The sequence below is a fragment of the Hylobates moloch genome, unplaced genomic scaffold (assembly GCF_009828535.3).
Source record: "Hylobates moloch isolate HMO894 unplaced genomic scaffold, HMol_V3 SCAFFOLD_1, whole genome shotgun sequence".
Classification (NCBI taxonomy): Eukaryota; Metazoa; Chordata; class Mammalia; order Primates; family Hylobatidae; genus Hylobates; species Hylobates moloch.
In genome coordinates this window covers 51,665,701-51,693,653 of record NW_026652276.1, presented here as the reverse complement: position 1 = coordinate 51,693,653, position 27,953 = coordinate 51,665,701, and the positions used below count along the sequence as shown (strand labels likewise).

At 40.5% G+C, this 27,953-nt stretch overlaps 1 protein-coding gene and 1 long non-coding RNA gene across 6 annotated transcripts in view; one reads left to right on the top strand and one right to left on the bottom strand.

Moving 5' to 3' along the window:
* Positions 1–13,102, bottom strand: part of LOC116810539 (uncharacterized) — a 44,251-nt gene extending 31,149 nt beyond the window's left edge. The window contains exons 1-3 of one of the 2 annotated variants that reach the window (XR_009213915.1): positions 12,396–13,102; positions 10,380–10,602; positions 5,044–5,567 (exon numbers count right to left, since the gene is read on the bottom strand). This is a non-coding gene — a long non-coding RNA (uncharacterized LOC116810539). The remainder of the gene's footprint in view (positions 1–5,043; positions 5,568–10,379; positions 10,603–12,395) is intronic. The other variant, XR_004370319.2, reaches the window with a different exon arrangement.
* A 224-nt stretch (positions 13,103–13,326) lies between these two features.
* NAB1 (NGFI-A binding protein 1) overlaps positions 13,327–27,953 on the top strand; it is a 45,091-nt gene continuing 30,464 nt past the window's right edge. For 2 of the 4 annotated variants that reach the window (XM_032755132.2, XM_032755130.2), the window contains exons 1-2: positions 13,869–14,188; positions 23,695–24,532. In XM_032755132.2, the coding sequence (XP_032611023.1) occupies positions 14,181–14,188; positions 23,695–24,532 (846 nt within the window). In that variant the 5' untranslated portion in view covers positions 13,869–14,180. Of the gene's footprint in view, positions 13,538–13,868; positions 14,189–23,694; positions 24,533–27,953 lie in introns of those variants that run through there. The other 2 variants (XM_058440169.1, XM_032755133.2) reach the window with 2 other exon arrangements.

Below are 27,953 nucleotides of genomic sequence, written 5' to 3'. Positions count from 1 at the left end.
GTTTTTTGAGACAGGCTCTCACTCTGTGGCCCAGGCTGGAGTGCAGAGGCATGATTATAGCTCACGGCAGCCTTGGACTCCAGAATTAAGCAATCCTTCTACTTCAGCCTCCCCAGTACGTGGAACCACAGGCGTGTGCCATCATGCCTGGTTAAGTTTTTATTTTTTGTAGAGACGGGATCTCACTATATTGCTCAGGCTAGTTGCTAACTCTTGGACTCAGGTGATCCTCCTGCCTTGGCCTCCCAAAATATTGGAATTAAAGGCAGTTTCTATGTTCTTAATCCTAGCCAATGCTTTGTGCGGTCAGACTTTAAAATTTTTACTGATCTGATGAATGGATGAGCTTGCTCACAAAGAATCATCTTATGGCATTTCCTCAGTACTTTAATTATGAGGGAAAAAAATCTGTGCAAATTTTGTGTCAGAATTTTGGATTTTCTCATTCTCTGCTTAAGGCCAAGTAAGGTTTCCTCTTTCTATTTCCATCACTGTCAGCACCAAAGGAAAAACTTTGCAACAAAACTTGTTATATTTTTTTCAGAAGGATTAAAGTTTGGAAGAATACCATATTGGAGGCTTTAAGTCTCAAAAATATCCCTCTGATTATACAGGGGCATAAGAAAATGAATTTAACTGCATCCATGCAAATCAATCCTCACTAAGCGTATGTCGTAATGACGGTAGGTCAGTAGTGGAGCAACTATGACTCACAGGCTGAGAATGCCCTCATTTAAGAAATTCTACAAAGTTGCTCCCTACCCCAGAATATCTACCCCAGGGGCTGGTTCCATGTCTCAAATTCAGCTACTAAAGTACTGAAGTCCAAAATTTTCATATTTAAGAAAACTCCAGAAGAAAACACAACTCAAAAATCGTACTTAGTACTTATAAGTCATTAGCACCTTATTTGTCACATCTCTTAAAAACACAAAAGGAATGGGACACAGAACCTGCAAGTGCTAATAAGGCATAAGGTGGAGGCCACCCTCAACTTCTTCCTCTCCCTTTATCCAGAACATTCAGACAGACACATCTCTGTTCTTAGCATCTTGCTTAGGTCTTTTGGATGGCTCCCCAAAAGGGCTAGCAGTATTCTCCAACTGTGGTCTAGGGGTCCCTTCTGGCTTCAGATCCTTCACTAAGGTAATCATTTAAAAAGTACAGATTTCCCAAGTGCCAGCCCAGGCCTACTTAATCAGTATGTCTGACAGGGAGATCCTGGAATCTGTTTTCAATAAATAACCCAGCTTGATTTTCTTAAAAAGAGACTTTTTCACAATTGAGAAGTATAGTGTACAGTAAGTACAGAAAGCATAAATGTGCAGTTCAGTGATTACAAAGTGAACATCCACATAACCATGGTCCAGAACAAGAAAGAGGGCCTTGCTTGCCAGCACTTCAGAAGCCCCCTTGTTCCCCTTTCAATCATTTCTCTCTTCTCTTAGTTGTATCTACTATTCTCATGTCTGACACTCACAGCTTGATTCTTGCACTCACTGGTGGTGAGAACTACAGCTACAAGTCCACACTGCTTAGCGTGTCAGAGATGGCTCCTGCACAATTTGGTCTCTACAATTTCATCTTCTGCCTCTGCCCTCTTCACATGTAATTCTCAAGTCATTTGGAATCAGTTATGCTTCATTTTACAATAATTTCCCTAAGTTACTGCTCATATTCATGCTGCCTCACTGCCTCTGTGCTTCTGTACTTGCTGACGAGTGCCTGCACTTCCTGAGTCTATTAATTTCATCCTTCCAGACCTGTCCAAATGTTGCTTGCTTACAAGGCCTACTGACTTTCACCCCTCTGCCCTACCCAAACCAGAACCATCACTCTTTCTTTGTGTGACTAAGAACATCTTATAATGTGTGCAAGTGCTTGTTTACATGTGTATTCCGCTTTCTAGACCAGGAAATAGGGCAGAGATTTAATTTTCTTGTGCATATAGGCTTAGTGTGTATCCCTCAGTCAGTGCTTAATTGTTGAACAAGCAAATAGTCTCCAGGTATAAACATCTTTGGAAAAGTAGCACACTGCAACCTTAATACCTCTGGGTATATTTGGATCAGATCACGTTCTTCCTTCTCAGGAAACAAATGCAGACATCAGTAACACACTGGGTGCCCAAGAGGGAGGTGAAAGTAAGTGAAGAAAGAGGGATGAAACACTGAAGGAGCGGGAGCGGGGGAGCTAGTGATGTTGTCTGAAGGCTGCCAGAGCCTACAGAGCAAGGAGCAATCAGAGTGCTCCTGGCAGCACTAAGCCTTCCCTTCTTTCTCAGAGAGGACTCCCAGTTGTCAGACCACTGTGCTGCATGGGGAGCCTGGACTGTTCCAAATTCCTTACACCTTTTCCTGCCTCCGATTGTCCTCACATTGTCCATCTTCTTCTCCGAGTATCCATTCTGCTTGCAAAATGCCACCTTTTAAGTAAGTAACCTGCGTATTTTTGACCTTAGCATCAAAACTCCTATCCATCCACAGTATGTGAGTGGGAGTGGAAGGCGACAATAAGCCACACAGAGGGGCCTTGTGTAACTGCTTGGTGCTCAGAGGATCTGGACAGAAGCATCTGGGCAGCCTGCCATGGGAAACTTCATAGCAATGTCAATAGTCCTGACGAAAACGAACCTTGACTGTTGGGCAAACTTAGAGGGTGGAAGGACAGGAATGAGCATCACTTGAAATCTACTGATGCTGGAAAAGATATTGTAAAGCAGAATTTAAAATCAAAAAGTAGTTAATAAGTTTAGGCCCCTTCTGCTGTATGGGTCTGAAAGAGAGCCATCACCGGTAGTTTGATACCTGGGGAAGGGGTGAGGGCAGCTTTGAGTGGAGATGATCAAGGCAGGTCTAGAGCCCACACTTGGGAGATGCTTGCATCTGCAAAATGAAGAAAGAACTGCAGTCTCAGAGAAAGTGGGCTCTGCTATCCTCCCCTAAGGAACCATAGCAGCAGATGGGTCTCAAGCAGCACTGGACCAGTTCGGCACCTGGTGGGCCAGTTTTCTGCAGCTAAACAGGGAGTAGAACAAACAAACAGGGCATCAGATGTGGCCTAGATGCCAGTTCTGTCATTGGGTGTGAAAGCACAGTGAATGTCACATTTTGAACTACAAAAGCTCTGGGACTGCATAGGTCCCTGGAACAGGAGGATCCTTAAGAAGATATAAAGCGATACATGCTTGAATGATTTATCAGGAAAAAAGAGACTTATTTGTGATATCAGATTAAAGCAGTTGAAGCCAGCTCTATATCTATAAATATATATAAAATCAATATTAACAAGTTCAATTTTTTTTGTAGCTAGTTGGGTGATAAGGCAACTCAGGATGGCATCTGAATCAGCATGGTGAAAGTATTTGGTGTGGTGGAGTATCTATGTCTTGAGGGTCTACCATGTGTCAGATGGTAGACCCTCAAGACATGGAGTTATACAGGACAGATGACATACTAAGTGCTTGACACATACTTTTTAGCTCCCAGATTTTGCTGACCTCCTGGTTTTTGTTGCCCTCTGCAAACAAGTGGATAAAAACAATTTTTGGACAGATGACATTAAGTGCTTGACACATAGTTTTTAGCTCACAGTTTTTGTTGACCTCCTGGTTTTTGTTGCCCTCTGCAAACAAGTGGATAAATACATACAATTTGGTTTTCAGTTTTATTTGTAAACTGCTTTTGAAGCAGGATCTTTGTTAAATAACATTTATTTTTTTTCTGATTTTCAAAGTAATGCATGTTTATTGTTGAGTTTTGTTTTTGTTTTTGTTTTTTTGACAGAGTCTCACTCTGTCACCCAGGCTGGAGTGCAGTGGCATGATCTCAGCTCACTGCAACCTCCGCCTCCCGGATTCAAGTGATTCTCCTGCTTCAGTCTCCTGAGTAGCTGGAACTACAGGCGCATGCCACCATGCCCGGCTAACTTTTTGTATTTTTAGTAGAGACGTGGCTTCACTGTGTTAGCCAGGATGGTCTCCATCTTCTGACCTTGTGATCCGCCCACCTCGGCCTCCCAAAGTGCTGGGATTACAGGCGTGAGCCACTGTGCCTGGCCAAAATTTTTAAAAATTGAAAAAAAGCATAAAGAAGAAAATAAGTTATCTATAATACCATCACCCAGAGATAATTACTGCTAACATTTAGTAAATTTCCTTCCATGTTTATTTAGGTAGAGAGATTACAGGTTGTTTTGCTCTGTTCTATTTTTACCCATAACATTATGAGCATTTCCCAATATTATTAAATATTAATTGAATATATTCCAACATATAGATATAACTTATTTAACTAATATATTATTTTTGATTTTTTTTCCATTTCACAAATAATGTTGAATAAAAATGTATAAACTTAGCATAATATCTTAGAAGTGAATTTGTTGGCTGAAATCATATGGACATGTTGAAACTCTTGGTTCGACTTGCCAAACTGCTGTTCTAAAGGTTATTATTATTATTTTTTTTTACCAGCAATGATGAGCCCCTAACCTCTGCAACACTGTGATTATTTGGAACAGTTTATTTAAGGAATATAATTTATAGTTGGAAAAAACCCTTACTCTGCCACTATGAGAAATTGTTATAGTAAGGAATGAAAAACTACAATAATAGACAGAAAACTTTAAAGTTTTTGACTACCACATATTATTGCCAGTCCTGGGTAAGCTGAGTTATGATGTATAAGTCCAGGTACACAACAATATAATTCAAACTGTAAAGATGTAACTTTCCAGTTATATGCAAACAGAACTACGTTTGATTTATCTGTATTTCAGTAGTTTAAAATTCTCTCATTGTAAGATATATGCATTGTCCTTTCAAAGTATCTGCTCCTAGAAGGTAGTGTTGAGCAATTTGTTGTGACAATTCGCCAACTCATCAATATTAACACATTCAATTTTTTTTTTTTTTTTTTTTTGGTAGCTAGATGGGTGATACTGCAACTCAGGATGCTCTCTGAATCAGCATGGTAAAGTATTTGGTGTGCTGGGGTAGTTTTTGAACCCATTCTGCTTTTCTTTCCTTTCCCTGACACTTACCTCTTGCAATCCAAGCGAAGAGAGAAGACTGGCTGCTGTTTCTCTGCCCCTTCTCCATGCAGATCTGTCCCAACTACTCCATCCCAACACTCCCATCTGTCCCACGTCAAGAGGCTGGTTTAGAGGAGTTTATGTGAGGATGATCTCTTCTTTGCCCCCTCTGCCTTTTCTTTCCATTTTTTTTTCAGGGGAGCCCTTTACTTGGTACTTTTTCTTTGGCTTTTCACTTCTCCCAAAATAGCTATGTCTACTTTAGTCACTTCTCATAAGTACAGGCACATCTTCTGTAGTCTCCATCCTCTTTCCCCACTTCCTTCCAATTCTTGCCCATTTGCTTCAAGAAGGGCTCTCTTCCTTAACATGCTCTCTTCCTATTTCCTTGCTCCTTTCATGAAAAAGCCAACATCTTGGCTGACAAGTCACACACCTTTGTCAAGGAAACAAACAAAATCCTCCATCCACCCTCATGAGGAGTGCTTCACAGGGGTACTCCAGCTGCTGGGTCCTTTGGCTGCAGTGTAGACCTAGAGGAAGAGAGAAGCCCAGAGACTGAGCTGGGAGAGTGGCCACAGACTTGACATTCATCTCAGCAAATAGGGTGGAGAAGGGTAAAGCCAAAGCTGGGACTGTGAGGAACAGGCGGCCAAGAATGCAGTGTGCAGTGGAAGACGGTTTGAATACATTCCAGAGATGGGGAGCAGAGCACTTTAACATACTCTCCACCCTGGCTTGTGTTGTTAATAGACAATTATTAATGGCCATGAATGAGCGGACAGTAGTCAGTGTGGCTGAGACCTAAAACAGTGTTACAGATCAGTTAACTATACAAGTCCTGCACAGTGGATGCTGGGAAAAAAAAAAAGGGAAGGAGTGGGAAGAGAAGATAGAGTTGCGGAGTTTTAACCACTGTTGCCAAAGATAGGGGATAGAAGAGAAAGAAAAACAAGGCTCTAATCCTTAAAAAATTTCCCGAAATTCTCTTAAGAAAGTCTTTTCAAAAGTTTCCGTTTACGTTTCTTCTGTCTTAAACACAAATTTTAACCACAATTACTATTCAGTCAATTAAATGTTTGGTTGTACTTACTGCCTAATATTATATTTTTCTGCTTTTTCTATAAGCAATGTGTAGTATAAATTTGCTTATCTGTGTAGAAGTCAATTGGATTAGATGATTTCTAGGATCCCACCTAATCCCCCCAAAGTTTATAATACTTGTATTTTCACTTGTATTTTATAAGCAGTAGTAGCCCATCCTGGGAATCTAACCATCTCGGGGTTTTTGTTGTTGTTGTTTGTTTTTTCTTACAACAGAGATTGCATTATAAGTTCAAAATAACCAACTTATAAAGAAATAAACAATTGGAAACTAAACTAGTTGTATGATGAATTTCTGCAAGGTATTTGAATATATTTTGAACATACAAAAGAAGATGAACTAGGTAAACTTTATAATCCTTTATAGCTTAAAATTCTATAGTATCTTGTAATAAAATACAATGGATAAAGGTTTGCTTATTTTTCAGAAGAGCAGCTATTTTTAAAGTCGTGGCTCTTGAAATTATGAGTTATTATATATTCCTACTGTCTTTAAGAAACTTGTTTATAATCTCTATATATTTAAAAATATTCAAATTTCCATGCATTTAAAAGTTTATTTAGTCTACAATACAATTCCAAAGCTTTGAATTTCATATCGCAAAATAAGGGAAATTTTAATTATATTTCTGGTAATATGAATATTGTACATGACTCAGTTAATTGTAGGGCTACCACCACACAGAGTGGAAAATCTGTTAAGTATAGAATTGTTCTGAGGCAATAATAGGCGAGAATTATATTGTATCTTAGATCTTGTAGGTCATAAGCCATAATGTTATTCTTCCTCTCCTCTAAGAACATTTTAAATCTATTCTTTTGTTTGGAATTACTGAAGCATTTTAAAGTAAGAAATCTTTCCGAAAGTAATAAATTAATGCTCTTTCAGTGAAATTCTCATTCAAATGTCAAAATCACTACAACTTCCTACATTTTTTTTTTCACTGAAAACTATTTTTTTGTTTCAGAATGGAAATGGTTTGGGTTTTTTTTTTTTTGTCAAAAGAATCCCCTATTTTTGCAAATGCTAAAATAATGCACTAATCATTGAAGCAGAATAACAATTTCTTAAAACTCCTTTTAAACATATATTTACTGAATTCAAGAGAAGTATAACACACAGTTGCTCCTTCCAAGGGGGCTTACTGTATACTTAGGATGAACATAATTAAGTAACTAAAGATGCATAAATAACTATAAGCCTTCCATGTGGTACCAAAGAGAAGTGGAATGGGAGTTAGGGAAAGCAGAAGCTACTGAGGGAGGTGGAGCTCACGGTGATCTTCAAGGAAGTTAAACTGGACCTTTAAAGATGGGAGAAACACTTGTGTCAGTGTTTCTGAAACCTCCAGCACTGACTTGGCTGCTTAGAGCTATCTGTTTAATGGTCCAGACATGGGCTGTGGGACAGAGATCTTGGCCTCGAAGCCTGGCTCTCCCATGTTACCTAAACAGGTAATTTTAGTACCCCATATTTCAGTTTCCTCAGTTCTACCAGAGAATGAAGTGAATAACAGTGCATACTTTATAGCGCTGTTGCGAGAATCAGATGAATTAATACTGATAAAGTGCTACAGCACTTATTACTCGATACATGTTAGTTATTATTTTCTTGCACCACTAAAATAGCATTTATCCTTGGGAGGTGAGCTTCAGCCTAGGAGTTCGAGACCAGTCTGGCTAACATGGTGAAATCCCATTTCTATAAAAAATAGAAAAATTAGCTGGGCGTGGTGGCACGCCTATAGTTTCAGCTGCTTAGCAGACTGAGGTGGGAAGATCACTGGAGCCTGGGAGGTTGAGGCTGCAGTGAAAGCCATGATTGTGCCACTGTACTCCAGCCTGGGTGACAGAGTGAGACCCTGTCTCAAAAACAAAAACAACAAAAAAAAAGAGTTTACTTAATAGTTCTCATTTTAAAATTAAGGGTTTTTGCTCAAGGAAATCTATTTAAAAGGTATTTTGAGATCATTATTCTAAATGCATAATGAGTCTCATTTGCCTCAACAGAAGATAACCATAAAATCAAATACAAGGAAAACAGTGCTATTAAATTCTAGCTATATACTGAGGCCTGCTAAGGCTCTGAGCTGAAGCCTGTTTCTTCATTGTAAAAAAACAGAATTCAGCAAGTATTAGAGGGATTACAGACATACTGGCACCAATTTAAATTTCCTCCTTCGAAGGACTGAAAGAATTGAAAAGGGAATAGCTTGTTCAGTATGTGGTTTACTGCTATTTAATGCCAACGTGCATCTTCCACCTCGAATCATCTCAGCATGCTTCCGTGCTTTGACAGAGCCATCGGAAGACAATGTGAAGGAGCAGTATTCATTTACCATTGACTGGTCTTGTGTTCAAAGGTGTGTCATATATACTGACTGTACACTGTCAGTGGCATACATTATATTCTATTTTCCATGAATTACAACTTCAATTCAGAAGCAGAAAAAAATATTCTTTTTCTCTAATTTTTAAACCTGAGAGCAGCCATAAAAAAGAACAGGTTCATGTCTTTTGTGGGAACAGGGATGGAGCTGGAGGCTGTTATCCTTAGCAAACTAACACAGGAACAGAAAATCAAATACCTCATGCTCTCACTTACAAGTGGGAGCTAAATGATAAGAACTCATGGACAGGAAGAAGGAAACAACAGACACTGGGGTCTACTTGAGGGTGAGGGGTGGGAGGAGGGAGAGGAGGCAGAAAAGACAACTATTGGGCAGTGGGCTTAATACCTGGGTTATGAATTAATCTGTACAATGAACCCCAGTGACACAAGTTTACCTATGTAACAAACCACATGTGCCCCAGAACCTAAAAGTTAAAAAAAAAAAAAAAACTTGAGAGAGGAAATCTGGTTTTCTGAGAGGGGAAATACACCTGGTAATTTGGCTGTATACCGGGACACACTCTACAATACGGATTAAAATTATGAACAGGCCTGTAAAATAAGCTTCTCCCAAATCTACTAACAGGTAAAAACAAAAACTAAGTCAACAACCTGAAAGAAGGCTTTGAAATTTTTTAAAAAGTGTTTTCAAAATTTAAAACCATACAAGTGATATTTATTTAAGACATCAGAAGTAGCTCTGTCTTGCCCTTACTTTTATAGATAAGGAATAAGCCTGGGATGATATTTGCAAGAGATAGAGTTAAGAATAAACACACGAATAATAGATAAAAAACAGAATTTGATATATTTCTCAGACCACTTTCCAAATGGTGTTAAAAATTCAGAATCTGGGCCGGGCGCGGTGGCTCACGCTTGTAATCCCAGCACTTTGGGAGGCCGAGGCGGGCGGATCACAAGGTCAGGAGATCCAGACCACGGTGAAACCCCTACTAAAAAACAAAAAATTACCGGTGGTGGCAGAATCTGGTGTATTTATTAACCCTTTGTAATTTATTTAAAAATAAATTTTGTGCCTGAAAATCTAATATGAATTACTTTAAGAACATTCTAAAATTACTTCACAATTTACACACTGCTTCAAAACATATTCTAACTCTTAATATTTTATTGAAAATGTTATATATTTAATCAAAAGTAGGCATCACATATTTTAGACACTTCTATTAGGAAATACAATTCATACTAATAACATCTACAAAATACAAAACTGTTAGTTCATATTTTCCATTTCATTTATTCAGCAAATATTTATTAAGTGACTAGTATGCGTCAGCCAACGTTCTAGCCACTGAATATACAGCAGTTAATAAAAAATTCTGCCCTCTTGGAAATTACATTCGTGTCCTTTAGGCTCTTATTGAAATGTAACATGAAATGTGATTTTCCATTTATAAGAAAATTATTTTTATTTTACTATTTGCATTTGATGAAGTATTACAAAAATCATATAGTCTCATTCCTTAGTAGTTTTTATATTCATCTTTTAGAGTCCATGAAAAGACAATTAAAAACTATAAACAGAGACAAAACATTTTCCTTTGTCTTTTAGACTTCCTTCTGTTCTCCTTATTTTCGCTGTTTTACAGCAAGGCCCTGAGGGCAGGGAACCATCCATGACTTACTCGTCTTTGTGTTCCAAGCATCCAACCCTAAACCTGGCACATTCTTGGTGCTCAACAAGCTGTACTGAATAAATGAATAATTTCAATATACAGGTATTTATAATAAAATCACACCAGGAGAAACCAAAACTATTGCATGGACGTTTAACAAAAGATAACCAAAGTGGTCTGAATGGGAACTATTTGTGTTACCACATTCTTACACCTGTCTGGGATGCCTCCAAGAACACTCTAAAGCCTTGAAACTGTTTGATTTCTTCCAGAGGGCCTTCAGAGGATAATCAGACACCATAATTGTTACCTTCCAGGATGGAATGTGCATCTCTTTGCTTTCCTTTAACAAATCCTCAGGGTGTGGGAGTGGGAGAAGACTGTGTGTGTGCTGGAGTCGGGAGGAGGTATTAGGAATGGCGTGAGTGACAAAACCTGGTAAGGTGGAAAAAAAAAAATGCATCGTCTGACTTGTCTCAGATACAGGCGAATGCTTCAGTTCTTTTTGAGCTACCATACTGACTACAGTGTTGTCATACAGACATACAGAATTGGATGCTTAAAAGCTTAAAATTTTATCTTTCCTTCATTTTCCTTCCTCCCACCACTTCCCCCAGCACCATAGGGCATTTAAGGCAAAGTAAAGTGGGCCAAAAATGCCATTCTTAATGTGGGAAGAATATACTATCTAAATGTGCCCAGAAAACAAACAAGGATACATTCCACTGTTTAACTGTAGAAACCAGATACAACTCAGAAGAAAAAGTATCTGTCCTGACACATTTCCTTTTCAGCATCATGTTCAGCCAGACACAGACAAGCTTGGGAAGAGGATTTAATGTTGTTTCTTCCAACTCTGGAAACAATTCCACTTTAAGGCTCAATAGTTCAGGTAAGACCACCAATTTCGTGACTCATGAATCAGTGACTATACATCTTTATGGAAAAAAGTTCTTTTTTTCTAGCTGTTCAGAACCAAGAGTGTTTGCAAAACATCAAGATTCCACATAGGAATTAGAAGAGAATTTTACAGATTTCGCTGCCTGAACATTACCTTCCCCACCAGCCAAGAAATTGCCTAAATCGTCTTTAACATAACCATCTAACTTTCTCTTTAGTAGAACAGGATCCACGGCTGCAAAAACCGTGATAATTAGGGAGACTAAGAGAAACTTCCAGCGGTGATTTCTGCAGTTGAAGAATTTCAGGAATTAAGCAGACTTATTCATTTGAAATATCAACTTAACTACTCCAGACAAAACCTGTCACTAATACTGAAGAAAAAGATCTAACTTTAATTATATGTCTTCCATTGTGGCATTACTCATTTCTATAACATGAGTTCGCAAAAAGAAAAAAAAAAAGGTTCTGTACTTCATTAAAGTCTTTTTCTTTCAATGTCATCATCATCCTATCCATTGCTGCAACATAAAGATGTGGTTTGAAGAATTTCCCATCTCAAAGAATGCCTTGTATCCCCATCAGCGAAGTAGGCACACTCTGGGAGGCCAGCCAGGGTGTGGGAATGGCCTCCTATAAAACTCGATTTTTATGTGTATGTTAAAATGGGATTCTACCTGTCTTTGCAGTAGTTTTATGTTAATGAATGCTCTCTAATCTTCAAGAACACAATGCTAAAATTATTTAATTTTTCCATTTTTGCGAAGAATTGAAATATAGATTTAAAAAACAGACTTCCAAAATTTTTTTGGCAATAGCTTAAGTACATTTTTTTTTTTTTTTTGAGACGGAGTTTCGCTCTTGTTGCCCAAGCTGGAGTGCAATGGCACGATCTTGGCGCACTGCAACCTCCGCCTCCCGGGTTCAAGCTATTCTCCTGCCTCAGCCTCCCAAGTAGGTGGGATGTCAGGCATGCACCACCACGCCCGGCAAATTTTGTATTTTTTGTAGAGACGGGATTTCACATTAGCCAGGCTGGTGTCCAACTCCTGACCTCAGGTGATCCGCCCGCCTCGGCCTCCCAAAGTGCTGGGATTACAGGCGTGAGCCCTGGCCAGCCTAAGTACATTTTTGAAGGTGCTTTAATACTTTGGTTAGCAAAGTTTATGCAAACCAAAAAATTCTATGTTGTGCCTTGGGAACTCTAATTTAACACACACCAGCACTATACTAGAGCCGTAGTTTTTCTACACCATGGACACAGAAAACATTAAACATTAAAATAAAGGCAGATTTTCAGGAGGTTAAAAAGGTTGGAATTAAATTACCCGGCCAGTGCGACAGTTGTCAAAGCTGTACTTCGGACTCCCTAGTTCCATTCCTCCCTCCTCCTCCCGTCCCAACGCCAGAGCGGAGGTGGGGAGGGGGCAAGATGGGCGAGGCAGAGATGCTCCCCCAGCCGCCGGTTCTTCCAGCGCCGCGCACCTGCCGCCCCTTCCTCCGTGCGGTCGCTGCCGCCTTCCCGCCGGACGCCTCGCCCCCCGGGCAGCGGCGCACCTGGATCACCTGCCTCCCCGCCTCTGCCTCGAGCCTGTGGGGGCGAGGGGAGCCCGGCGCGCTGTTTTTTTTTTTTTTTTCAAGTCAGCCTCCTAGAGGATGTTGGATTTGGCGGGTGTGCTCTTTGAAATACTATATCGGGAACCTCACACATAATTCTTTTTTTTAATTGCAAACCTTCCCAGTTCACTCCGCAGCTGGAGAGCAGGCCCGAGGCGGCGTCCCCCACCCGTCTCCCTCCTGGTCGTCCCCTCCCCGCGCCCGGAGCGGGACTCGCGGGAGCCGCCCACTCCCGGCGCCCACTTGGTTCCTCCCAGCTGCCGTGTGAATGGGCCGTCCTCCGGATTCCGCGGAGGGGGCGGTAGGAAGGGGCCGAGCCCCGGGCCCAACGGCCGCCCCCAACGGCCGCCCCCGCCCCCGCCCGGCGGCGGCCCACGCCGGGATCTGCGTCACTCGGCCGCGCGTGGGCGGGAGCCGGAGCGGCGAATGTAGCAAGAGCGGAATCTCCCAATGTGACAACGCGGGGTGGGGGAGTGGAGGCGGCGGAGGCGGGCGGGGGAGGGGGAGGAGGGTGCAGCGCGCGCGGGGAAGGCAGGGGAGGGGAGGGGAGGGCAGGGCGCGGCGGGGGAGGCGCTGCCGCTGCCGCCGCCGCCGCCCGCGCGCCTCAGCCCGGAGGAGCCGCCGCCGCCAAGCGAGCGCCGTCGGGGCGGGTGGGCGGGAAGAAGCGGCGGGCCCGAGCTGGGGGGAAGCAGAGAGAGCGCGCCCACCACCTTCCCTTCCCCCCTCGATGGGAGCGGGGGCGTCCCGGCTCCCGCAGCCGCCAGAGGAGGGAGAGCCGGGGGCCGTTGCTTCGGAGTTGGGGCTGAGCAGTCCTCGGGGAGAGCGCGCCAAGACCGCTGCAGCCGCTGGCTGAGTACGTACCGGAGCGGACGGTCGCCACTCCCGGTCCGCCAAGTGCGGGACACTTTCGCGGCGGAGCGGCCGCGGGCGAACTTGGGGCGGCCGAGTCGCGGGGCCGCGCGGGCACTTTGGGGGCGGTGTCCGGGGGAGCGGGTTCCGTGCCGCCGCCGCCGCCGGAAGGAGAGGGCGGCCCCGGGCTCGTGTGGGCGATTCCCGGAGACATTCGGTGTGCCAGGAGCGCGGGGAGCGGGGAGCGCGGCCCTGACTCGTGCATTTTCCCTCCGAGAAAGGTTGGGGTGCCGAGTCCGTTCTGCTAACGGGGCTGGGGGCGTCACGCGGCGCTCTGAGGAACCGCGGGGCGCTGTGGGGGTGTGCGACGTGGGTTGTGCGCGCCGGCCCCAGAGTTTTGCAGCCACCTTCGTCAGGGCAGTCTTTTTGTTTGTTTGCTTTATAAAAGTGCTGTACTTACCGTCTCGATTTTCTTCTTGGGTATCTTCCCTTTCCGAATGTAGTTTTCTTTTTAAAAGCGGAAGGAGAGTTTTGCATGGAAGTGGCTTACAGAAACTTGGCACTGAGGTGCAGGGAAGCAAGAAACTCTTTGTGTCTGTAAGGCCGATGAGGAATTTGCAAACACATGTGGGACATACAAGCCTTGGATGCAGAGGTGTGTGTGTGACCTTATCATGGAGAAACCCTGAAAATACTGTCAAATCTTTGTGGTCTGCAAGCTCAGAGTTTCCAAAGCTTGAGATAGGAAATGACACTTCTGTTAAGCCTGAATGTTGCAGGATCTCGGGGAAAGGGATAGTTGAGATGGAATATGCATTTGTAGATTCTGCAGACCAAGTTTTGCAGCAAGTGATCGGGAGGAATCGTAGACTTGCATGTACTTACCCCTCGCTCCCTGAGATTCCGGAGGCACGGAAAATTTTGGGATGGCTGTTAATTTAAAATTTCATCTGAAAGAGTCGATTTGGAGTAACTTGTCACTACCAGTTGGTTTGCCAGTGACGTGTCTGCCAACTCAAAGAGTGCAAAGATCAGAAGCTGAAAGAGGAATTCTCAGATCTTGTTTAAAAATATTTTGGCAGTTTTAATAGATAATATGAGATTGCATAGGAACAGAGGAACCGAATTTAAAATAGATTAGTCACGTAGGAAATGCTTAGCTGTTGTTAAAGTGTTCACGCAATGACTTACCTTCCTAGGTTTTCACTTGTTTGAAAATTTTTCCCTGAACAACATACTGAATTATGATATTTCATAATTTGTGTGTGGGTTATAAGAAGTATGAGAAGAGAGGATGCATAGGATTTGCTTTTTCTGTTTTGGGTGGAGATTGAGCTTTTCCTGAAGACCTGAAAGAGCTGCTTCTGATCTAATCTGAGTGCCAGTAAAAGTGGCTCTTAGATGAAAGGCTTTTTCTCCTCCATATTTGTGTCATTTAAGACATATAATATTATCTTTAAGTTTAAAAGATTATATTTTGTCATCGGTATTAACATGCTAATAAGGGTTTTCTTGAGACTTTGTAGATGACTGTCTAGGTCAGCCTTTTTTTATCCCTGATTTGGGTATTAGATATTGGAACATTAGATCTTGAAAGAAAATTTCAAGGAACTTCTGGAAGAAGCTTTCTTGTTTCAATTTTATTATTTTTACCATTTTGCACTAAAGTTAATATGCCATTTCGATATTAAAAATGTTTTTTTCCTGGCTCTGATGGTCTCTTGTTACTTGTGAAGGTATCAATAATAATGTAATAATGAAAACATTGAGGAACTGTAGATTTTTATTTTATTCTGCCTGCTAATTATGAATGTAATTCAAATGACAGAAATTCTTAGGATTACTATGGTTGTTACTAGGACATTTAGTAAGCTTATATGTCTAGTAAATAACTTGGTCTATCTAAGAAATACTTTATCTCATCTTATTTCAAAATTATTAATTCAATTGAGTAATCTCTTTTTTGTAAGTGGCAAATAACATCCACTGTCGTATGAGAAAGTTAATAGATGTTTATTCTCCTTGTTAGAGAAACAGTGAAAGCATTAGGTATTTTCATTACGGTATAGCTAAGAACCTATTGGTTTATTAAAGATTTTGGGGGTTTGCACTGTGGATGCTTCTTTGAAAGAAGAAATTATAAAGTGGGGGACATCTTTGATGAGTTTGTTAATGAACTTTAAATATTTAAAGTTCAGGTTGGATGAAAACAGAAGTATGTCAGTTTCTAAAGAAAATATAGACATGGGGTCTCGCTATGTTGCCCAGGTTGGCCTCAAACTCCTGGGGCCAAGGGATTATCCCACCTTAGCCTCCGAAGTTATGTCAGGTTTAATTGGCCTAAGACTTAGGACTCATTTATTCCATTATAACAAGCCTGGAGCTGTTTTTTGTGAGTGCTGTTTATGTACATTTTTGGAAATGAAATCTTTGTAAAATTTACCTTTAAATACAAAGCTGTGTTCTGGATGGAAGTGACCATTTTATAATATGTTTTGAACAGTTTAAGATCATGTTAATGTATAATCAACCCATCTATGCATATTTCATTGTGGAATTTGCTAAACATATTATAGCATAAATAATATCCACTTGAGCATAATAGAAGGTTGCTAGCCCCTTTGCTTTGGATTTATTTTTTATCTTACCTGCTTTTATCCTTTTCGACAGTAGGATGAAGAATGGTACAGTTATTATATTAAATGCAAATTCCCTTTCCGATCTGACATGTTCCATAACTCATACAACAGTAGCGTATACTCCTTAATAATGGAACAAATGGGAAATTTGAGAAGTTGATGCTTGGAAAAAATAGTAATCCTAATCTTGTGAGAATTCACACAGCTAAAACATACCATTAAGCTTTCAAAGAATTTGTCATTTCTCAATACATTGTATTTAGGGGGTGACCCATTAATTTGCATGGTATATTAATTTAATGATTTTTACAGAGAAACTTCTGAAAAGGTGAAAAAACTTATAGATGTTGCCTGCATACTCTGGGCTCAGTGGGTACTTAATGTTTATTGAATGACTTGATGGTTGGTTGGTTAAGAATTTCCAGCCATTATATGAAATGCTAGTATTTGCCTGTTGTTACTATAGTTAAATGAATACATAGTTATCATTTAGCAAAATAAATCTGGCTTAGTTTTTTCTAATTTTGGCAAGTAAATGTAACCTCACACTGAATATTTTTATTAAAATTTTAAGGTGTCTCTAAAATTTTTTTCCAGCTTCATTCATTCCATTCAGAATTTAGAAATGAATCAGTGAGACAACATTTTAAGTTTCCCAAATTACCGTCAATTCATTAGAAGGTATATATTTAATTCATAGCTAAGATCCAAAAGTATCTTGACTTATATGATACACCACTGAATGCTTACTAATATGTGTGCCTAGGTAAATCATTGGGAACTTGAAACACATACATGGGAGTTAGTACCTAGGCCAACCCTGCAATCTTAAGTAACCCATAAAGTGTAGCTGAACTACATTTAATCATTTTAGCTTGAGTTCTGGGATCTAGGATGACAATAAAAGCGAAAATAATTAATTGCATAGGGCAAGCTTGTCCAACCCGTGGCCTGTGGTTGCATGCAGCCCAGGAGGGCTTTGAATGCGGCCCAACACAAATGCGTAAACTTTCTTAAAACATTATGAGATTATTTTTGCGATTTTTTTTAAAGCTCATCAGCTATCGTTAGTGTATTTTTTGTGTGGCCCAAGACAATTCTTCCAATGTGGCTCAGGGAAGCCAAAAGATTGTACACCCCTGACATAGAGGCTCATCCTTCCCTAAGTCAAATTCTTGGTTGTTATAAACCTTTTCAGTTTCAGCCTCTCGTGTACCCATTTCACCCTTCTCTCAGGCCCCTGTACCTTCGAGCCATACTCTCCTGAACTTGGAATACTTCAGAGGCTCTAAGTGTAGTCTTTCTGTCCTCAGATTTCCTATTGTCATTGTCCCCATTTCCCATCTCAATCTTTCATCAACGTGCATCAGATCTTGTCTAGATGTTAAGAGGAAAACAATCTGGTGGAACTAATTTACCTTAATCTGTAAATGACTCATGAGCTCTTAACTCTTCCGAAAGTTTTTCACATTTTTTGTAAGTCTGTAAGAGGTTGCTATTAACTCAGATAATTTTAAAGTTAAAATTGCAGGCTGTGTTGGGGGAAGGAATTTCTAGTCTTATGCATAAGTAAGTCAGGCCTTACTAGGATTTTGCCTTTGGTTTCTTCCCACTCCTGGAAGTGTGTGCATATGTGTATTGCTATATGTGTTTGTGTATGTGTATCTAATAATGATTCCCATAGCATGGAGGGGAGAAGATGCAAGAATAGTGATTATAAATCCCTTTGAGTATATGGATCATTAATGAGATAGATACTTGATAACTTACACCGTGTTTAATTTATAGGAACAGAGAAGAAAAAGACCTAGGATCTCATGACTGAACTTGAATTCTTAAAAGGCAGGTGTTGGGGCTGGACTCGATGCATGATGTATAACACTAACCACTTGTAGTTCCTGTATTGGGAGAGCATCTTTTGCTTTCTTGGGAGAATAGCCATGTTACAGGAGTGCACCGTATAGCTTTTTAAGAAAGAAGAAGTATTAAGGATGAGAGAATGAAAAGGATTGTAGGTAAAGTAACAGGATGCCCTGTTATTGGATTGGCAATTCATTGAGATACTGGTTTACACAGAAGGCCTCCCCTTTGGAATATGAAAGGTTGCTGATCAGATTCTAACTCAGACATTGGGTTTCATTGCACAGCAACCTTTCCAGAGATGTTATTCATCATAGAAACTTTGCTAGGAATAAAGGGGGATAAAAGAGTAATGAAACCTAATTCCTACCCTCGGGCTGCTTATAACCTAACAGTGACTTGTTCTGCAGAGCCAGGCAGGTTGCCTTCCTTGTGCCATGACTCCTTCACAGCTGCACAGCATTTACCACATTGTTTAAGTCTCTGCTTCTTGTCTTTCTCCTTGCTCTTAACTGACTCTCCATGAAGGACTGTCTTTCCTCTATTCCCCAGAACTGGTTTAGTTCTTGGCGTTATTTGAATAAGTTCAAAATATAAGAGAAAGAGACAAAGTGTTGCGGGGTTCAGAGAAGGGAAATGACAGCTGCAGCCAGGGGTAGTGGGAAAGACATTTTGGGAAAGGCTGTGGAGGTTGGAGGGAGAGAGGATGCCTGGCACAGGGGCAGGGAAGTGGAAGGCATATTTGAGGAATGCCTAGTGTATCTGCTTGGCACAAGTATATGGGCATGTTAAGGAACAGAGAGAAGGCTGGAAAGATAGGCTCGGGTCTGGATCTTGCCTATATGAGTAGTTTGGATTTCTTTATGCACTGGCGGAGAAGTTCACAAATTTGTAAACTTGGCATTGCAGTGTGGGATCTATTGAAGGTGAAGGAGCTTTTTTCAAAATTGGGGCAAGAAGCAATAAACACTAGAATTTGGTGCTTTTGAGGCAGAGAAAGAAGTGGCGGTGTAGCCTAAGGTCATGTAGATTTGAGGAAGAAAGAAGAAAAAGCAAAAATGGAATCCAAACTTACTTAAATCTGGGAAACTGAAAGACTAATGGTGCAACTGAAAGAACTAAGAGAGTTGGAAAGAGTAGACTTGGGAATCTGGAAGAAGGGAAGAAAATGAGAGAATGTACTTGCTTTTGGACACATCACATTTGAGGTTTTGACAATGCCCAGGTGGAATGCCAAATTAAGTTTGGAAGAACAATTTGGGCTGATGGTTCTGAACTTTTCAGGTGTGAGGATAGCTTTTTAAATAAAAACTTGCAAATATTCATGACTACTTTTAGTATTTGTTTTTTGAGAATACATATAAAGACAAAACAAAAATTCAAGTACACTGTTAAGTGAGTTTTACTAAATAACAGAAGTGTCTATTTACCTTCATTTGCAAAGTAGATGTGTGTGAGAGGCATCTTTTTCACTCAGCAGTCAGTGCTTTGTGTGTGTTTGGATTTGAGAACACTTGGAGTGACTCCATGGCCCTGGTCCAAGCTACAAATACAGATTTGGAGGTCATCTGCCTATAGTGATAATTAAAGCCTGGGAATGGGTGAGATCATCAAAAGAAAATTATGGACACACAGTAGAAAAGAGATGTAATATAAAAATTTGGAGAATTCTTAGAATATAATAAGAGAAAGAAGGAAAAACAAATAATATAGCGTTACCAAAGTAAGGTGAAGAGCATCTCAGTGAGTGATACCATGCAGCAGAGAGATTAATGAGAGAGAGGCCCAGAGTTTCGATAGAATGGTGAGCCCAGAAAACAAGCTGGCCTGAGTCAGATTCGAAGGAATGGTTCTTCTTTTCTCTAGTGACAATTAAAGCCCTCTGTCATATCAAAAAATCCTCACATCCCAGCTTGGAGACTGTCAGGGAAATTTTGTTTTCCATAGTGAAACAGGAGTTGACCAGTAGTTTTGTGGGCCAGACTAGCTCCCTACTTCACTTAGCACAGTTGGAATCTGGCGGGTGACTGATGCTACCCTGTAAGGAGCCAAAGTGAGTTTTTAAAAAAGTTTTGGAGCAAATGATTGCCGTTTAAAAGATCAGTGAAAAACAACAACACATGGTCTTAAATTAATGCATTGTTTAATTCCTCTTCCCCTAACATCATTGGGATTCTTTTTATTGGACTGAGCAGGGGGAGGAACATTTAAGCTGGTGGAAGTGGAAGTTACTGTACATTGGCAGCGAGGCCTCCGAGTTAGCTTTTGAATGCAGTTAACTGGTTTCTCTTAACTGTGGAATTCATTGAAAAGTCAGACTCAGAGTGGTCGTTCCAGGATATCTTGAAAAGCCCAGGTAACAGTAGTTTTCAGCTGAATGGATTTACAATACTATAAGCTACCTGTATATAACGTGTTAAGGACCCATTTTATATTTACTTCAGATCGGAGAGATGCAGGTTAGAAGCTTTCTTTTGACTTATTTGACCTTCATGTTGAATCATTAATGGTTTTAGATTTTATGAAAACAGAAAATCTTGTAAAAGTTTTCTTTTAAATCACATCAAGTTAATGTATAAAGGGGTGGGTGTTTAAATTATCACAGCAGGCTTTGGAAGGAAACTGAAACATTCTCTTAAAGCAAAAGCTTAGGAGGAATACTCCTTTTCCAGTAGTAAGTGTGGGCCTCTAGAAAGCCTCCAGGGACCGAATCGGCTACTTAGTTATCTTGCATCTGTTATCTTGGCTTTGGAAATGTACACTTGGTCCTATCAGTCTTTATGGAGATACTATATTCATAACTACTTTCTTACCCATACAGAGGGCTTTCTCTTAAGAACTAGGGAGTTTCATTTTTTTTTAAATGGGTAAAGATGAGAAAGGATAAAACTTGAAAATTATTTTCTGAAATCATTGCCTTATCTCAGAAGAATAAAATATAAGTTTGGGTCTTTTAGTTCTTAAGTTTCTCTTTTGTATTTGCCTAACATATATTTTTTCTTATTGCTCATAAAAAGATTAAAAAGTATTTTTCCAGATTTCCTCATATAATCTCTCCTCTATTCCATAATGTGAGGCGTACATACACTGAGTTAATCGATCACCCTGTAAACCTTGCAAAGTTACAGTCCTCATAAAAAAAAGATAGTGTGTATACTACTGGGAAGTCTCATGTCTTGGAACTTCTGTGTCTTCCACAGTCTGTTTTGATCATGTGTATGTATATACACATTATACATGTACTTTTTTTTTTGTATTCTTGCATTGAAAGCCCATGGAGGAATTGCATGAGGTGTATGATAGGAAAGTAAATGTCCTTTCTTCCACCTCCGACACTTTATAACAGCCCTTCTATTTGGTATAGTGTAGTTTAATATAGCCCTAAACTTGGGTCTGTAACTCCTGAGAGCTCTGTTTTTGTGAGTTAGTGCCCAGGTGGATGATAGACTCTCTCTGGAGTGGGAGGACACGCAGAGCCTTCTTTAGATGATTTAGAAGATGCAAGAATGTTTTTATCCAGAGGACTGAGGTGGCATGAATGTGAAGATTGACCTAAAGAATTACCTGGGTCATCACAGTACCTGTAGGAGTTTGTGGTGCCCGGAGGATTTATTAAGTAGGAACTTGTGCAGTTTGTCATATTTGCCTAATCATGGGAGTCTCCTGAGATGCATCTCAGGCACCTGGGAAACTGTATTTTTCAAAAGCACCCCAAGTGATTTCCTGGATTTTAGTAGAAGCTACTGGGCCCTAATTCAGCCTTTGTTGTCTTTTGGGAAGTCATCAGGTAACCTGGTTATGCCCATACTAGCCCTTGTAAAGAAAGAGACATAAAATCTGTGGGAGTCAAAACAGATTGTGGATGACACAGAGGTTCCAGGAGATGGGGCTTCCGGTAGTTAGTGCTTAGAGTGGTAGGGACACTCATTCTCCTGGCTTGGAGTGGCTGAGACTAGAATTTTGTGTAGCATTCTGATCAGTGGCATAAAACAAGTCCCAAGTTCAGTGACTTCTTGGCTTTCAGGGACGTCCCAGTTAACTATTGCTTCATACTGTCAGAGTTGAGAGTGGGTCTTCCATTTTTTTTTTTTTTTTTTTTGAGATGGAGTCTCGCTGTCGCCCAGGCTGGAGTGCAGTGGCGCGATCTCGGCTCACTGCAAGCTCCACCTCCCCAGGTTCACGCCTTTCTCCTGCCTCAGCCTCCTGAGTAGCTGGGACTACAGGCACCCGCCACCTCGCCCGGCTAATTTTTTGTATTTTTAGTAGAGACGGGGTTTCACTGTGTTAGCCAGGATGGTCTCAATCTCCTGACCTCGTGATCCACCTGCCTCAGCCTCCCAAAGTGCTGGGATTACAGGCGTGAGCCACCGCGCCCAGCGGGTCTTCCGTTTTTCTCTGATGCACATACTCTTTTAGCCTTCTGTTATTTTCTCCTTAGAGGGCTACAGGGTACTTTTAATCCTAAGGGTGCATTTGATTACAACAAGTTTATTTGTTTCTCTTAAATGGAAGTACTTGGCCAACTCCTCTTTGTATGTGGGAGGTCTCCAGGCAACTGTGAACAACTTTTAAAGGCTGCTAAGAGGTCAAGAAGTACTTTGCTGAGTCTTGTTCTGTCTCTTTAAAAACAGACTTCTTTGTCTTGCTTGGGCTCTAAAAGTATGTTTCTTCCTTGGCTCTGTCTTAGGCTTTCTGCTGCTGCTTTGGAGGGATCACCCACCCTCCTTATTTTATCCTACAGTCCTCTCCCTGATACATAGTTAGATTCTAGTCTATTATTTTGCATGCAGGGCCATTCTACGTAAGCATTCTAGCCTGTGCCATGTGCGAGTGCCATGTGTTTGAAAGGGAATCCCATCATCCTCATTTTTCTGTGTCCCCATTGCCTGTTAGAATTCTGAACTCTCAGATGTAATCTCATAGTCACCTGTAACTCTTTCCTTAAACCAGTGTGTCAATAAACGGTAACTTTTCTTCATCAATAAATGTCAGTAAAGGGTAACTTCCTTCCTCACTTAGATCTAAGTGATCACCAAGTCTTGTCAGTTACTTGTTTGATTTTTCTCTACCTCTTCTTTCTTGATTCCTAAATTAACACCTTCTATTTCTCACCTCCAATTCATACTGAAATCTATCTTCCTCTGCCTGCCAGACTCATCTTGCTCATTTTTTCTCTATAAAATGGGAATAACTGTACCTGTGTCACAGGGCCATTGTGAGAATTAGACATATGTAATGTAAAGTGTTTATTGTATTGCCTGGCACAAAGTAAGTATTCAACAAATGGTAGCATACTCTCCTTCTTACCTCCTGGTAAATTTGATTATCTTTCACTCCACCTGTGTCCATACCTTGGCACTAGCAAAGTATATAGCCAAAAATATGGGACATGGAACCCTTGATTTGAGCCTTAGTTTGAACCTCCAGATTCCTGCTTACCATTTATTCTCTTTCGGGAAGATAGGTCAGTTTAGTTACTGACTTACAAGGTTTTTAGAAGTTCAGAATGAGATAAAGTATGTAGAGAGAATGCTGCCTTCACAGGCAGTCATGATGCAGATGCTTCTTGTTTTTGTTCTTAAAACCTGTAGTCTAACCTATTTGGTGTAAGGAGTTTGAAGCAAGTATGATGAGTTTTTACTTTTTTTTTTTTTTTTGGCAGGTTAAACCCATCCAGAGTAATGGCTGCGGCCTTACCCAGGACCCTGGGGGAGTTGCAGCTGTATAGAATATTACAAAAAGCCAATCTGCTTTCTTATTTTGATGCCTTTATCCAACAAGGTGGTGATGATGTCCAGCAACTCTGTGAAGCAGGAGAAGAGGAGTTTTTGGAAATCATGGCACTCGTGGGCATGGCTAGCAAGCCCCTTCATGTTAGAAGGCTGCAGAAGGCTTTGAGAGACTGGGTCACAAACCCTGGGCTTTTCAATCAGCCACTGACTTCCCTTCCTGTCAGTAGCATACCCATCTATAAATTACCAGAGGGATCACCAACATGGCTGGGAATATCCTGCAGTAGTTATGAAAGGAGTAGCAATGCCCGGGAACCTCATTTAAAAATCCCCAAATGTGCTGCCACCACCTGTGTGCAGAGCTTGGGGCAGGGGAAGTCAGATGTGGTCGGGAGCCTAGCACTGCAGAGTGTTGGTGAGTCCAGACTCTGGCAAGGCCACCATGCCACTGAGAGTGAGCACAGCCTATCCCCAGCAGACCTGGGCTCCCCCGCGTCCCCAAAGGAGAGCAGCGAGGCACTGGATGCTGCTGCTGCGCTCTCTGTGGCCGAGTGTGTGGAGCGGATGGCCCCCACATTGCCAAAAAGTGACTTGAACGAAGTGAAAGAGCTGCTAAAAACCAACAAGAAGTTGGCCAAAATGATTGGTCACATCTTTGAGATGAACGATGATGATCCACACAAAGAGGAGGAAATTCGGAAATACAGTGCAATATATGGCAGATTTGACTCAAAGAGGAAGGATGGGAAACATCTCACGCTTCATGAGGTACAAAGCCCGCGTTGTTCTTTCTGTGTGTGTATGTGGCATGTTGCTAGTTGTTAGAGACAAATTTGGTAATAGTTTGCCGCAAATGTGATACACTACCTGAAAGCAGTATTAAAAACATTGAGGTGTTAGCAACATGTAGCTCTTTTGTGAAAATAGACCATATTTATTGTGTTCGGGGTATATTTGTATTGAACTTGAACATGTTTGAGCTTTGGAACTACAGTACGAGGTGACTTTTAGAAAAATGTCAGAATTTATGCAGTGAAAGCATAAAGTCTTTGCATTTGTAAGGCAGTTTGTTTTTTAATTAAGAAATAAAACTAGGTTTTAAGTATAACTTTTAAAAAAATTTTTGTAGGCTTTTTTTAAAGAAAAAAATTTTATAAAAATAGCAAGAACTTAAAGCAATTCTCAGCTAGCATAGAAAACAGATGAATGTTGGAAGAATTCTCGCTTTGAACATTGTTTTGGTGTGATGTTTGGCATTAAACATTTTTATTTTATCTTTATAGTACCCTAGACATAGTCTGCTTAAGTTCATGTGTGTATATATGTGTGTATAGATATAACATTTTGTCCATATAACATACTTTATGCGTGTGTATAAACTTTGGCATTTACTCCTTTTCTTCTGGTCTATCTGGTCAACACATATCTTTAAAACTCAGCCAAGAATAAGCTTGTGTTTTCTGTAATCTTTTCCTTCAAGTAGAATGACCTTTCCTTTCCATTTTTATCCCTACATATACTTCTGTCACAGTAACTTTAACTTCTTATTGTACTTATTTTTATACTGGTCTGTGCTTCACAGTGTACTCTGGGTTTCTTCAAGGCAGAGATAATGTCTCCTTCATCTTTATACCCCCAGAGTCAAATGTACGCAATAAGTGCTTGGAAAATAAATGCGTTTTCAGAAGTTAAAAAGACTATTTCATGGCTAATTTTTTTTTTTTTTTTTTTTTGAGATGGGGGTCTCACTCTGTCACGCAGGCTGGAGTGCAGCAGGTGCAGCCTGGACCTCCAGGGCTCAAGCAGTCCTCCCTGCTCAGCCTCTTGAGTAGCTTGGACAACAGGTGTGTGCCACCACACCCAGTTAATTTTTTAAGTTTTTCATAGAGATGGGAGTCTCTCCATTGTTGCCCAGGCTGGTCTCAAACTCCTGGGCTCAAGTGATACAAATGCCTTGTCCTCCCAAAGTGCTGGGATTACAGGTATGAGCCACTGTACCTAGCCTGATCTTTTTAAATAAATGATTTTAGACATGAATGTTGGAGCTTGAGATCAGATAATTGGTTAGCAGAATTACTTAAGTCATAGCCAGTCTGTGACTTGATCTATTTTGGGAGTATCCTTTGAACCAGTAGAGGAATCCACTAAAAGGGCTATATGGCTGTCATTAGTAGAAAAACAAAAGGCAAAATGTGTTGGCAATTTTAGCTTCATGCTTTAATCTAGTTTTCTTATAATTTTTAAAACATAGCAGATGAAACACAAAGTTGAGTCGAAATACGTGTATTTTTATCAGAGTAAAAGTGTTTCTAAAAGATTAACAAACCTAGTTAACCTGACTTAAAAAAAATCATACCCTACTTTTAAAAAATCTAAAAAGAATTATTTTACACTTAGCTTTTGCTAAGGGGCTCTTTGCCTCTTTAGATAAGTAGGTACATATGGTATTTAAGTAATGAGACCATGGGTTTCCCAAAATAAAGAAATACTCAAAATGAATGCCAGTAGGCTGAAATGTGGGGGTGGGGGCTTTGGAAGTTGTGGCTTGTGTTTTTGAAACTTAACTTAGGCCTACTTGTTACTTGTACTCCAGTATGTGAATCTGGTCCAATAATATAGTTTAGGGTAAATGCTTGTGAATCAGGAAGCTTTCTTAAAACTAGTAACTATCCAAGATCTTGGAAGAAATTAGAGAATCCTGGGGGAATTGAAAGAAGGTACTATTAGGTATATATTTTAGGTATTATGAGAATTTTGTATTTTTTCTCCTGATTATTTAAAATTAGTAGAAGTTTTTTTAGTTCTTCTAAGTTCCTGAGATTAAAGAATGTTGCTAGTTTGTACTCAATTTCCACATAAGGAATACGTGATTTACTCTTAATTCATTGTTGGCTTAATCTCACTGTTCTGAGGGTTTTCTTCATATAAATTGTGTGGATACTGTTCTTTTAATCTTTCAAGACATAGAGCTGTATGTAGGTCACTGGTGGATGAAATTCAGGAAGCTATCTATACCTGTAAGTTTTTTTCAACTGTTCAAGTACATAAGATTCTTTTTCTTGGAAGAAGAAGAAAATATTTGTTTATATATTTATAATAACATAATTTGTTTCCAAATGTACACCATAAAGAATTATGGAATGACTTACTGTTAAGCCCCTCTTTTTTTTTTTTTTTTAAGCTAAAGAATCAGCAATAGTCCTACAGCCTGGCTGAGTACAGTCTGTTTTATAGGTGTCAGATTGTGAAGAGAGTGAGGGCTGAAGTTTAGAACCACATACCTTGCTGGCGTTCGGCAGGTGCCAAGGGACAAACCCAGAGGCGATATCAGAAAAAAGCCAGCAGGCAGTGTTGCATCTATCATAAGGGGCGTTAACAGATAGTAGGTGGTAAACTAGGCAAGCAGTGTGCCCCCAATCTTAAATCAGTGAATGGATGAGGAGAGAGCAACTAAAACTTGGGAACAGCAAGGCAATAGAGAATGTAGAAACTTGTAATACTCAGAAATGTAAGCAGGTAGATAATTTGGCATTACAGAATATTTGTCAGCAGATAGCAGCTTCCAGTCAAAGAGCTCTAGAAAGATAGGAAGCAGAAGAGAAGAATGTAGTCAGCAGGTAGCTGTAGGCTGAGCAGAAGAAATTCTGCAGGAATTGGGGTGTGCTGAGCAGGTTAACAAGATAAGGACCCAGGCCTATAGAATAAACAGTGATGCCAAGCTTAGGTCAGTTTCCATTGTAGTGCTGAGAAGTCAAGGCTGAGTGTTTCAGAGGAGGCCAGCAATTTCACCTTTGAGAGAGGAGGAATGCTGAATCTGAGAACCGCATAAACGTGGACACATTAAGTTAGCTTGTTTTATTCTGAACTCTCAATCTCAGAATTCATAGATTTCAGCATCTAACACTTAAAATGCTGGACTTTTCCTTCTGATGATTTTTAAAAATGAATTATGGTAGTCTATTTCTTGAGTCAATTTTGGTAAGTTACATTTTTCTAAGAATACCCATTTCATCTGAGTTTTCAAACTTAGTGGCATAAAGTTATTTATAGTTTTTTAAGACCTAATGTTGACCTAATATTGATTTTACACTTATCTCTCCTTAGCCCCTGATCAACCTTGCCAAAGGTTTGCCAATTATATTCTTTTTCAGAGATCTGCAAACTAGGGTCTGTGTGCCCAGTGTCACTC